This window comes from Melospiza melodia, chromosome 6 (assembly GCF_035770615.1).
Source record: "Melospiza melodia melodia isolate bMelMel2 chromosome 6, bMelMel2.pri, whole genome shotgun sequence".
In the NCBI taxonomy this organism is placed as follows: domain Eukaryota; kingdom Metazoa; phylum Chordata; class Aves; order Passeriformes; family Passerellidae; genus Melospiza; species Melospiza melodia.
Window position 1 is genome coordinate 76700400 of NC_086199.1, and position 12633 is coordinate 76713032.

Below are 12633 nucleotides of genomic sequence, written 5' to 3' on the forward strand. Positions count from 1 at the left end.
AGAGCCCATATATGAACAGTATGAATTCCCCCAGGGATTCAAGCACCTATCAGCCTGAAAGCAGTTTTCCCTTTTAATCTGTAAAGCATTATCTTCCACTTTTGTTAGGTCCATGAAGGAAAAATAGACCTATTTTCCTAGTGATAAACACGAAAAGCCACTAGATCACGTGCTACTCCCGTGTGCTCCTGCACCGACTGCCACGGGCCTGACAGGAAACTCCCCTTACAGACTCCAGCCCTCAGCAGCCTCAGGCGTCAGGGGCGTGAAGCGCTCTCTCGGCCCTGCCAGCCGCAGGTTTCCCCTCTGCTGGTTTTGCACAAACCCCGGGGTCTGGTTCGTTTAGTCTCAAATCCCGCCCTTCACCGCCAGCCGAGCTCAGCGGGGCCCTTTGCAGCGGGGCCCTTTGCACCAGTCCCGCCTCACGGGGAGCGACGGGCCGGTGCCAGGTGAAGCGTGCGAGCGACTCCCGGGACGCGGGCACGGACACCGCGGCTCGTGGGCTCGGCAACGCGGTCCCCAGGGCCCGGCAGCGGCAGGAGGAACCGCGCTGGCCCCGGCCGGGCAGGGGCGGGGCGGCAGGAATAGCAATGGGCCGGGCCGGGGAGCGGGCGGGGCGGCAGGAATGGCAATGGGCCGGGCCGGACAGGGGGCGGGGCCGGGGGAATAGCGATGGGCCGGGCCGGGCAGGGGGCGGGGCCGGGGGAATAGCAATGGGCCGGGCCGTGCAGAGGCGGGGCCGGGGGAATAGCGATGGGCCGGGCCGGGCCGGGCCGGGCAGGGGCGGGGCGGCAGGAATAGCGATGGGCCGGGCCGGGCAGGGGCGGGGCGGCAGGAATAGCGATGGGCCGGGCCGGGCAGGGGCGGGGCCGCAGGAATAGCGATGGGCCGGGCCGGGCAGGGGGCGGGGCCGGGGGAATAGCGATGGGCCGGGCCGGGCAGGGGGCGGGGCCGCAGGAATAGCGATGGGCCGGGCCGGGCAGGGGGCGGGGCAGCAGGAATACCAATGGGCCGGGCCGGGCAGGGGGCGGGGCCGCAGGAATAGCGATGGGCCCGGCGGGGCGGGGCAGGGCAGGGGGGCGCGGCTGCCCCGGTCCCGCCCAGCCCGCGGCGCTGACGTGGCGCTGCCCCGCGGTGCGCGTGCGCAGGCGGCCCTTCCGGAGCGGAGCAGGATGGTGCTGCTGGAGAGTGAGCAGGTGCGGGGCCGCGGCCGCCGGCAGTGGGGGAGAGCCCCTGCGCCGCCGCGGGGCGAGCGAGCGAGGGAGGGAGGGAGCGAGGGAGAGAGGGGGGCCCGCGAAGGCGCGCGGAGATGCCGGGCCCGTACCGGCCCCGGCGGCGTGGGAGCCGCTGCGGGGGAGGGGAGCGGAGCGGAGCGGGCGGCGCCGTTCCCTGGACTCTGTCTCGGCGGGGCAGAAGCGCCGGGGCCGCGGGAGGTCCGGGGGCTCGGAGCTCGTGTTCGGAGTCAGAACCGCGGGCCGCGCCGCCCCCGGCTGTCCTGCAGCTCCAGCGTGGGGAAAGGCGGAGTTCGCCTTGCCTCGGTGCTGCCTCCCGCGGGTGGCAGAGAGCCCGGGCCCGGCCGGGGCAGGAGCTCGGAGCTCGTGTGGGAGCTCCCAGCCACGGGCGCGACTCTTTCTCTTGCAGTTCCTGACGGAGCTCACCCGGCTCTTCCAAAAGTGCAGGACTTCCGGGAGCGTTTTCATAACGCTGAAGAAATGTAAGTGTTGAGTCTGTTACTGGGTTGGGCTGAAGAGGTGTTAATATAAATCTGACTGTTGTCACCAGGTGTTTTAAGCGATAAGAGCTGTAATCCCGGGTATCTGAAGACAAGAGCAGTCATAGGAACAAACCCGTCAGCAGGAGCACTGATTAGCGCGATTACTATTAGTCCTACAACTGTTAGCTGTAGGACTCAGGACTAGTAGCATCAGTACTAATAACCTTTGAGTGAGACTGTATTCCAAACTGCAGGGCATTCAAACTAGGACTTTCTGATTGTTAAACAGTAAGTTAAAATCGTTTGTTTTCTGTAAAAGGAGAATTCTGATACTGTTTTTTGTGTGTTCCTGTTCCTCTGGTTCCTGCTGGCTGGCACTGCTGGGGAGGCCATGTCAGGAGGCAGCAGGGTGACATGCATTTAAAGCATGCTGCTGCTCGAGCAGACAGGGCACATAGCACGTTGAGGGCAGGATTTACTTCATTTTTTCTGGTAGATGTAATTTACAGAACAGATCTTTCTGGGGTTCTAGAGTAAGAGCAATTTGGTAGCAGTATTAGTTCAGTTGGCCTGAAATTTCCAAGGTGTTCTACAGATCTGCTCGTGAGCAGTTTTTAACACCTCATATCAGAAGGCATCTGTTGATTTTAATGAAATAAGAATAAAAATTCTTTTTCAATGCAGATGATGGTCGAACAAAACCAGTTCCACGCAAAGGCCACGTAGAAACTTCTGAACCAGCAGACAATAAATGTCTCCTGAGAGCAACTGATGGAAAGAAGAAAATCAGCACAGTGGTAAGTGATAACTTTTAAGTTAGAAAAGCTAGTGGCTCTGTGTGTCTTTGATTTAATATTCCATATTTTAAGTGAAACTTGAGAAGATGTTAACTGGTAGTTGAAAACCTGATGTGTGTTTACTTTGAGTGGGGTATTGGGAAAGGCTTTAGTTGACTTTAGGTCTGTTCTGTGATACGACACAAAGAGAAACGTTACTTAAGAGAAATAGCTGAGAACGTGAGCAGCAGCATTTTTATGGCCCCACAAGTGAATCAAACCTTTCTTTGAATGCTTTTTCACATTTTTCCCATGTGAAAACATGTGACTTAGGGATGAATGCCCTGTAGAGGATTTTATTAATCATGGAGTGTTTTCAGTTTTCTAAATCAGTGGGGTCCTATGACATACCAGTACAGCACAGTGACCACTGAATGTTATAAGTTGATCTAACTGCTGCTAAAAAGACCAGATGGTAACTGGTGGGTAAACATGTACTGATACTTGGTCTGTAATAGCAGACAGAGTTTTTGTGGTTAACCTCCAGTATTACTTTTGTAGGTGAGCTCAAAGGAAGTAAATAAATTCCAGATGGTAAGTTTTGTATGCCTTTCATCTTCCTTTTCTGTAGGTAGTAGAAGTGGTCTGTTGGAAGCAGTGGGCAGCTGTGAACAGGTTGATTTCTTGCTGAATTGCCACAGAAACTAACTGAGACTACCCATTTATCTTAATCTGTTTTTAAAAAATCCTGTTTTGTTTTATTTTATCTAACCTGGTATATTGGTTTAAACAACAGTATTTTCCTAGTGCAGGGTGTAAGAGCATGATTCTCTGGGAAAAGACAGATAATTGGCCATTTGTAATACATAAAATGTTATTTTGCATATTGTCATTTAAGTATTTGGGGTTCTTTTAAATGGTTCTAATTGTTTTTTCAGGCATATTCAAATTTGCTAAGAGCTAACATGGATGGCTTGAAGAAGAAAGACAAGAAAAGCAAGGCCAAGAAGAGCAAAGCAACACAGTGATGGGACAGCGTGCTACCATCACTATTATAGACTTGACCCTTGCTCAAAGCAAAGTCCATTTCTTTTTGAGTTACCACTTGTCTTTGGCTTTCCTTCCAGCAGGAAACTGGGACACGATCAGTACTTTTGTTTAAACTGAGAGCAGAGGCGCTTTCTTTGGGTTGTTGTATGGCAGGAGGATGTACAGCATTCTGCTGGAGTAGCTTTACACTCAGCTGGCTTGTACTTACCCTGCTGCTGTGTTCTCTGCAGTGTAAAACCTGTCTGGGGGTAGCACAGGGTGAAGAGAAATGCACCCTTCCAAAAGCAGAACAAGACTGGAGCAGGAGCCTCAGTGGCAGATGCCCCATTTTATAGATGAGCCTCAGTAATTCTAGGGAAAGCAGGTGCCAACATGTTATCAGGAACAGCTGCTTTCCTGTTTCTGTCTGAAGGGCCATGTCTGCATGATGCAGTGCAGCTGTCCCCAAGGCAGCCAGCACAGTGCTCGAGTTCCTGCAGAGCTTTCACTCCATGGTGCTCCAGCTGTTCTCACCTGGGCTCGGGGTCTGCATCATGCTCCCCTCAAACAGAGCTTAAAAATGGTCATCACCTAAACTTTTTTTTTAAAAACATCATCCTTCATTATATTCAGGGATCTGAATTTTCCTTCCTTCATGTAAACAGATGTAAAAAGTAAAGATGTAATTGCTCCTATTAAAGATAATGAGAAATGGATTGCGTGCAATGGCTGATGTGACTTGTCATGGTGAATTGCTGGGAATGGCAGAGTTATCTGTGTCTTTAGGATTGTCTGCTGCTTTGGACAGTGCTGTCAGAACCTTCACAGTTCCAGTTTTGTGGTTTGTCTTGCAAGTTACCCCTATGCATTTTAACTTTGTCACCTTTGCTACAAGAAAGGGTAGAAAAAGTAGGTAGGTATTTATTAATGTAATGAGCCTGCAAATGGCAATCATTTGTGTTAGAGAAAGAGGTGTAAGTTTAAACAAAAGGTACCAAGTGAGGAGGGAAGGAAAACACCAGTGTACTTCCAGAAATCCTTAACGTTTCTGTACTTTCCTCCAGTGTTTGATGTGAAATACAGTACATAGTTAACCATGACTCCTGTAAATCATAGTTTCTCAGCTTCATTCTTCCTGATGGGGTTGTGCTACAGTTTAGCTTCAAGAAGATAATTATAATACTTCCATCGTTACTATAACTTCAGACTTAATCTGACAACTCAGGTAAAGAAAGTTAGTTAAAAACTGGTTGTGCCTCAAGCACATGCAGGTTACTTTTTATCTTTTAAGTCTTTGGTTTAGGTTCTGCAGGTCTAGAACAAGTGTTTTGTTTTATCAGGTCTTCATATCGCAGAAGCTGCTTCTTGATTTAAATGTAGAAGTACAGACAGGACAAGCAAAGGCAGCCAGGCTTGTAACAACTCAGCCTGAAATCTACCATGTTTTATACATAAATTGAAATAGTAGGTTAAAAAGCACAACTAAAATCAGCACACAAAAGGCTTGTAATGAGTATTTCAATAAGGCTCAGCAGTTTTTATTACATAAAAATTCCTCAAAAATGTTTAAAACAATTTTCATTTATAATTCTAGAATGGATGTTTCTTGTTGCAGTACTATTGTTGCATAAAAGGCATTCTGAAACAATTGTTACAAAAAGTAGTTTCACATCTGTACAGCTGATTTGTGTAGCATAAGAGGCAAGAACTACATGGCAATACCTATCTGTGGCTCTAGTCAAGACTTGCTCCTTAATTGCATACAAAACAACTAATTCCACATTTTGAAAGCATTTAGTTTTGTATTTGTTGTGGTTTAGGAATGTCATTCTCCAGTTTAGTGCTCCAGTTGAATGCATGTGCCACCCACTACCCCCTCCCGCTGCGGGTGGCTGGAGAGGAGAACTGGGAAGCACAGAAGGTGAAGAGCACAGGCTGAGGTAAGAATATACTGGAAACAGCAATGAGATAAGAAAACAGTAACAGCAGCAATACCAGTGGCACAGAGTACAGGAAGGGTGAACGAGTCCACAGAAACAACCCGGCCCAGGTGCTCCCTCTGCCATGCTGTGCCCACCTGGAAGGGTGTGAGGTGGCACAGATCCACCTCTGGGTGCTGGCCATGCCTCCTAGCTACAGCAAATATTAACCTTGTCCTGGCCAGAACCAGGCCAATAGTATACATGAAATGCAATCTGGACACAGAAATAGGCCCTAGTTCCCTGTCTTGCATTATTGCAGCTTTTTGAAATTCCATTTGACAAAACAGTGTTGTCCAATTGTAGAAGCATCCCATAAATGATGCTTTAAGTACTAAAACAAAACCTTGTATTCATCTCGGTAACTGTACAGGATAAGTGCAGAAACCCTGCAGAGGGAAGGAAAAAAGAATTTTAGTATTTTGAAACTGCAGGTTTGAATGCTGCAATTCCTATGACAAATCCTCAGAATAAGACAGCAGCAAAGATTTAGCAGAAAATCAGTAAGTTTTACTTTGTTTGGCTGTGACTGCAATTTTCCCCTCATCCTCTTTCCACTGATCTTGCCTGTTCAGTTTTCACTCCAGTGATCTGAAGGCTTAGGGCTAAGTAGTGCTCAGGCCCCAGATGGGATAGGAAGATAGGGAGGGAGTGTACTACATTCACACCCAGCATTGCATGGAGTATTATTGGGGTTCTGTTGCTCACAGCCTTGAAGTCCCATGAAGAAAAGAAATGCTTCACTTGATAATGTAGCTGTCTTAGTAAACAGCGAACCTGGAGCAATTTTGGTGCATTTGAGAAAAGGGAACCAGCTTTAGTCTTACTGAAAGGTTAAATAGCACTTTCAAGTGGAACAAAGGCGTAAGTACCGAGGTCTCAAGTAGACCAATACATGCAGCATTTAAGAATTTGAGATTTAAAACTGGACATAGTGGATGTGTCCACACTATCTGTATCAGCTTGCCAGAGTCCAACAGGCAGACTATGAGGTGAACATAATTGTTTTTATGCTTACAAATCAGAAATGGGCTTTACTGTACATGTTGGGAAAGCAGACTTTATGTTTGCATGAAAGTGGGCACTCTCCCACCTGTCCCTGACTGCCATGGTATTATTTCAAAGCAGGAGGAGTTAAATGTATTCATGAGTTTTAAAGGACAAGCTGAGTCTCTCTCATCAGAAAAGAGGGCTTTTATGTAGCAGCATAGATGTAGATATTATACATACATCTATATTTACATATATTGAAGTATATGTACTATATATAGCAGGATATCTGACTCTGCATAATTGTCTGTTATTCATTTCTATTAACAAAGCAAGTGAGATAAAAGTGGCAATATATCCTAGAGCTTCTTGAAAAGACTTAGAAAAATGAAGAATTTACATTTTATCAGTAAGTGAGGGTTAGTGACCAGTCGTATACCTTTGAAGGAACTATACACATTTCCTGAGTGTTTCTTTTGGCCTCAGAGAGAGGGGAAAGTGAAAGACAAGTTAGGAGCACCTTATCTTCTAGTCTGAATATAGAAAAAAATGGAAAAAAAATCTAGTTTATGTACCCATAAGAGTTTTAACAAATTTACCTCTTTTCCATTTTGAGACTGTAAATTTCATCACAAATTGCTTGTAAATATGAAGATCTCTGCTTGGGCCATCGTGACATCAGTTGTCTCACAGTAGCATCAAAGGCTTGTCTATCTCCATCAAGCTAAGGAAAAAAATTGACAAGCAACTATGCTAGTCTGTACTCTTGTGAAGGAAATACTTCTAGTAGGATGCAGCCTTCTGAATATTGTGTAATGTCAATGCTCTAGTTAAACAGCTTTCAAACATGATAAATGTCAACAACATGTGCAACTTAATTCCTAAAAAAATTAATTTAGTGATCACTTTCTTAACACATTTCAGCACAAGCAATGAAAAGGGCTGTGTCAGCTTGGCAGTGCTGGAGAGAATACAGTAACTGTGATGTAATGGTGATCAAAAGTGAATGATGTAAGCTGATCATGTACATATGTATTTAATTTTTTTTTTAAGTAAAAGGTGATAAACTATCTCCATGATTCATACAGACTGGATCAACAAAGTATTTTGAAAATGTTTTTTTGAAATGTTTCACTGGGTTTTAGTTACCAGACCAGCACTGCTTCAGAGCAGCAGATTAAAGGTATGAAAGTAATAAATGCACATCCAGTAGATGCCATTCTTGAGTTTGGGTTTTTAGAGGGTGGAGAGCATTCATCTCTCTCAAGCCAGTGCTGTCGTTGGAGAAAAGAAGAAAGCTTTGTCTTTGGTGTTGTCATCTTTCATGCGCCATTGACCAGCTCCTGAGTTGCTAAAGGTGTCAATATAATAAAAACCCTTTTATGTCTTGGCTTTACTAAGGGATGTTTCAGCTACTGTACTTGAAACAATTGCTTTTGTATTTTGGGTTCTCCTTCATTAAGGGCTTCAAGGAACACCTTTGTTGAAACTGCTATTAATGCTTATTGGTTTCTGAGAAAGAGCGGATAAGATTTAATTTTAGATAACTATTCTTGGGGGAAAAAACCTCAGAGCTTTGGATTAGGACTTTCTAATGTTGTCTTGTGTAACTTGGACATTTCACAAAAAGTTTCTTGGTCAAGCTTCCTGGGTAAAAAAATGCTTTTTAAAACCTAATTCAATAATTAGGTTTAAGTTTTAAACCTAATTCAAACTTGAAAGAAAAATCTAGAATGGGTGAATTTTACACTTCACTTCATTGGGAACAGAATTTATCATCTATTGTGTTCAGTTAGAGTTCTAACAACGTTACTTAATTGCTTACCTCTAATGATAAGAAGTGTATCACAGTTGCTTTTGGCAGATCAACCTGTAAAAAGATCAAGAAATCAATACTTAACCGTTCTCTCTAATCTATTTGCCATTAGAGATGAGCTATACTGAAGAGAGCCAGATCTTTTGATTTCCAGAGAAGCATTCATGCTGCTAAAATGGGGAACTTATTTTAAAATTATGAAAACCTTTTTAACCATTCTTGACAGATTCCATTATGGAAAGTTGCACATAGGTGCAGGCAAACAGGCAGTTTATTTCCTGAGAAGCATACACCATTTCAAAGTCCTTTGTGACATGGTCAGTGAAGTCTAAAAGCCACATACAAACAAGAGCCACGTTTGCTTAAATGGAAGTGCAAATCTAGCAGGAACAAGTTATTACATCTACCACAATAGCTGGTGTAATTACAGCTTAGGAGCTTACAACTAAATGCTTGTTATATTCTATTCCATGCAGCTGTCCCATACACACAATTTGAGACAGTTTTCAAGTATCAGAGAAACAGACCAGGGGTCTTACTTAACCTGAAGTTTGACTCATTTGGTTATCACTAAAGTGAGGCAATTAGCAGTGGTTTGCTCAGATAGGAACAGCATCATCCACTGCAATTAAGGATTCAGAATTAGTTCAGGCTTCTGCCAAATACTTACTGCTAAAATCTCAATCTCACTTGTTTTTTGTTGCAGGCTAGAAATGAATGCCTGAAGTCTTGTTTGCACCTGGGAACAAAAGATGGGCAAAAGTAAAATATACAGCTTGTGAGACACAGGTTGGGAACCCTGATTTCATATTGCATAGGTGAGAACAAAATACGCTGCTTCCAACAAGATGTAGAACTACATCATACTGAAACAAATATTTAATATAATTTTCAGTAAAAATTTGACAATAATCCTTGATGAGCAGAGAGGAAGGAGACTGGAGCTGAGACACTCTTGACTCAGTGGTACACACTTGACAATACTGGTTCTAAAGCAGACAGAACAACACGGATGCTTGCAGAGCTAGTGAAAACTGCCCTCTGTTTCTGGGTGTTAGAGAACTTTCAAAGGAACATGAGAACCTCTGACTGGATGCAGGGAATCACCTCCAGCTAAAGGAGGAGGATGGCTTTTGAAAGCCAAACCAAAATAAGGGTCATGCCTTGTAACACCTTTTATCAGAGCAAGCTAGTGGTCCTGCAAAGGGAGCGCTTTACAAACATAGTTGCAGGCTTGCATTATTTCTAGCTTGGAAAAGTTGCTTTTACATGTTCAAAACCTGAAAACAGTGAGTCTGTTTAGCTCAGAGAGTAACATCCATTTCTTTATTTGGGTTCTGAGAACTATTAAGTGGGGAGATTTTTTTTTGTTGCACATCCAAGTTTGGACTGAAAAGGGGATAAAATGACAGTTCTGTTTTACCATGTACTGTAAATATCTTGAGGCTAATAATGCTAAACAAGAAAATTCTGACATTTATTTCTAGCATCACTGAATGTTTTCTACATTACCATAATATCAAGTTTTAGGCAGGTTGTAGGGGTTTTTGTTATTGTTTTGGTTTGGGGTTATTTTGTGGGGGTTTTTTTAATCCACAACTTTTTCTTAGGCCTTTAGTTTGAGACAACTTACTGAAATAAAACACAAAAGTACCTTTTACAAACATACTACAAATTAAAAGTATGATGACCTTGCACCTTTGTGCTGGTTTTGTCTGGGGCAGAGTTAGCTTTTATCACTGTGGCTGTTATGGGGCTATGTTTTGGATTTTTGCTGAACACAGGATTGATAACAGATGTTTTTGTTATTGCTGAGCAGTTAATCACTAATAAAGGTAAGTAAGGAAGCAACAGATGGCAAGACTATTAGCCACAGATTTAGGGATCAAACAATATTGTACTAAAGTCACAGGAATTTTCCAACATCTTCCCCCACAGCTGCACAGACTACTTCTTTTAAAACAATATACTTTGTTTGATAACAGAGCCAAAGCCTTTTCTGCTTTTTGTACAGCCACGCTGGTGGGGTGGCATGGGAGGGGACACAGCCAGGGCAGGTGACCCCAGCTGACCAAAGGGACATTCCAGACCATGTGGCATCATGCTCAGGATATAAAGTTGGGGGAAGAAGGGAGGACATTTGGAGTGATGGTGTTTGCCTTCCCGTTCACCATTCCAGGTGATGGGGCCCTGCTTCCCTGGGGATGGCTGAACACCTGCCTGCCCATGGGCAGCACTGAATTCATTCCTTGTCTTGCTTTGCTGGTGTGCACAGCTTTTGCTTTCCCTATTACACTGTCTTTGTCTCAACCCAGGAGTTTTCTGGCTTTTACCCTTCTGATTCTCTCCCTGATCCACTGGTGGGGGAATGGAGTGAGTGAGTGGCTGCGGGCTGGGGTTAAACCATGACAACCATGACACACTTCAGCATTCAGGGAGGAAGAAAAACAAAGTTCCAGAACCAACAGCTCCTAGAAAAGTAAGATTTCTAGTATGCATGCACAATGATAGCTGATGTCACAGATAATCCCTAAAATCCAAACTATTAGAAAGGGTGGTCTTTGCCTTCAACCACTTGTGTTGTTCCTAGTCTAATTTATGAATAAAGAACAAACAGGATGAATCTGTTTAAGTTAGGTGATAATGAAGCATGAATTCTACCACTCCTTAACTTCTAAGGATCACTTCTGAATACTTTTTTGATGTGTGTGTACCTGAATTTCTTGACGCCGCCTGGCACTGGCAGACAATTTTTCAGGGGCTATAACACTAACGTTAGGCACTGCAAGAGTTCCATGTGATTCAAACACACCTGAAATGCAAACACATCGTTTTAGTTCACAGTGTTTCTGTACACAACAAGTATCAAGAAACAGAAAATACACAAACACTATGCTAAAATCATTGTAGTACAGGGATTAAAAAACTGCTGAAAACCTCCAAAATCTGACAGGATAGTGAGATGTGCACATAGATTCTCACTCATGACTTTGAAGGACTGCTTGTTAAGACTAAGAAATTTGGTATTTTACATCACTGTTCCCTGAAACTAAGAAAAGATGCCAAATTACTTTCATAATTTCACAAAGGAATGCAGTGCACCTAATATCAAAAAAAGCCATTACAAGAATGAGGTGACTGTTTAATGCTCAGTCCCATAACAGAATCACTGACAAAATGAACAATAAACACCAGCTTCTCCAAATAACAACAATTACCATTTGAAATGGCTTATTTTGAAATCCAAATTTCCACTTCTGGTAGTCACACACACACACACAACCAACCCACCAAGTTAAACATGGCCTCTTTCCCTCCCTATGATGCAAAGCGTGTCTGTGTGAAGTGTTTCTTGAAGAATCACCACCACCACATACTGTATCAGTGCTCAATAAAACAAGATGCAAAAATGCCAAACTTTAGCCACACAGTAAGCACTTAATATTATTCTTTAGGTACAAACTTATCAGAATAAGGAATGCAAATCCACAGCTAGAAATGTAAAGGCCTTTTCATTTGGTCTCAATACTCTAACAATCACAGATCAAGTTATTTTTCATCAAGATGACACTTAAATTTCTCCTCAGCTAGGAAATTTGGCAAATTTTGGCTTTCCCAGCCTCTTGGATTACTGCATCAATGAATGCTTGTATGGAGAATATTCTGCCCATTGGTCTGAGCACCTAGTTTGGAGGAAAAGTCTGTTTAAAATCAGTTGGAACAATATCTGAGATTAGGAGGCAGTGCCTCTAATCAGAGCTCTGCTATAAAACGTTTTCTTACTTTGCCTTTGGTACTATTCTCCTAAAAACCAGTTTTTGAGCAGAAAGAGGAACAGTTACTTTGTATGTTCTGTAACTAGATATTAAATACCTGAAATATTAGTAAATGATCCTTTTTGATTTGGTATTGAAAGATTATCTGCGGTTTCTCTAAAAATAAACAAAGACAGTTAAGGAATATACAATTATAAAGAAGTACTGTAATAAGACAGTAGTTTCAGATTATCATAGATACTTAAAATTAATTCCAACAGATAAAGAAGTCTGCAGATAGTCCCCAGCACACATTTATTATTCATGAATCAATTTATTCATGAGCTGTCATGAAACCATACAGAATTACATTTAAAATCAGGTCCAGAAGCAATGCTCCCTATGGATACAAAAAACGTCCTCCCTATCATACAAGAGTGATTTATAGCCTAACACAAAAATATATTGTTAGAATATTCTCTCTGAATTATTAATTTAATCTGCTTCTCACAGATTTCTGTGACACAATACTAAAGTATAAAAGTCGTATTTATACTTAAAGAGCACACATATT

General features: G+C 43.3%; 2 protein-coding genes across 2 annotated transcripts in view; one reads left to right on the forward strand and one right to left on the reverse strand.

Annotated features, from left to right (window-relative positions):
• The first annotated feature begins 1115 nt into the window (after nucleotides 1–1115).
• Nucleotides 1116–4235, forward strand: SRP14 (signal recognition particle 14). The gene is made up of 5 exons (XM_063159337.1): nucleotides 1116–1196; nucleotides 1642–1714; nucleotides 2399–2511; nucleotides 3052–3084; nucleotides 3429–4235. The coding sequence occupies exons 1-5, from the start codon at nucleotides 1173–1175 to the stop codon at nucleotides 3516–3518; spliced, it is 333 nt and encodes a 110-aa protein (XP_063015407.1). The 5' UTR covers nucleotides 1116–1172; the 3' UTR covers nucleotides 3519–4235.
• Nucleotides 4236–5029: 794 nt separating this feature from the next.
• The window catches only part of EIF2AK4 (eukaryotic translation initiation factor 2 alpha kinase 4), a 36757-nt gene continuing 29153 nt past the window's right edge, over nucleotides 5030–12633 (reverse strand). The window contains exons 34-39 of the mRNA XM_063159336.1: nucleotides 12178–12236; nucleotides 11019–11116; nucleotides 8975–9043; nucleotides 8314–8358; nucleotides 7088–7212; nucleotides 5030–5887 (exon numbers count right to left, since the gene is read on the reverse strand). Of these exons, the coding sequence (XP_063015406.1) occupies nucleotides 5833–5887; nucleotides 7088–7212; nucleotides 8314–8358; nucleotides 8975–9043; nucleotides 11019–11116; nucleotides 12178–12236 (451 nt within the window). The 3' untranslated portion in view covers nucleotides 5030–5832. The remainder of the gene's footprint in view (nucleotides 5888–7087; nucleotides 7213–8313; nucleotides 8359–8974; nucleotides 9044–11018; nucleotides 11117–12177; nucleotides 12237–12633) is intronic.

What these genes read in the sequence shown, in the direction of transcription:
- SRP14 (XM_063159337.1), top strand. Translation starts at nt 1,173, where the DNA reads ATGGTGCTGCTGGAGAGTGAGCAG. An exon ending in TGCTGCTGGAGAGTGAGCAG is followed by an intron (nt 1,197 to 1,641) that starts GTGCGGGGCCGC and finishes TTTCTCTTGCAG; the next exon opens with TTCCTGACGGAGCTCACCCG. An exon ending in AGAAGAAAATCAGCACAGTG is followed by an intron (nt 2,512 to 3,051) that starts GTAAGTGATAAC and finishes TTACTTTTGTAG; the next exon opens with GTGAGCTCAAAGGAAGTAAA.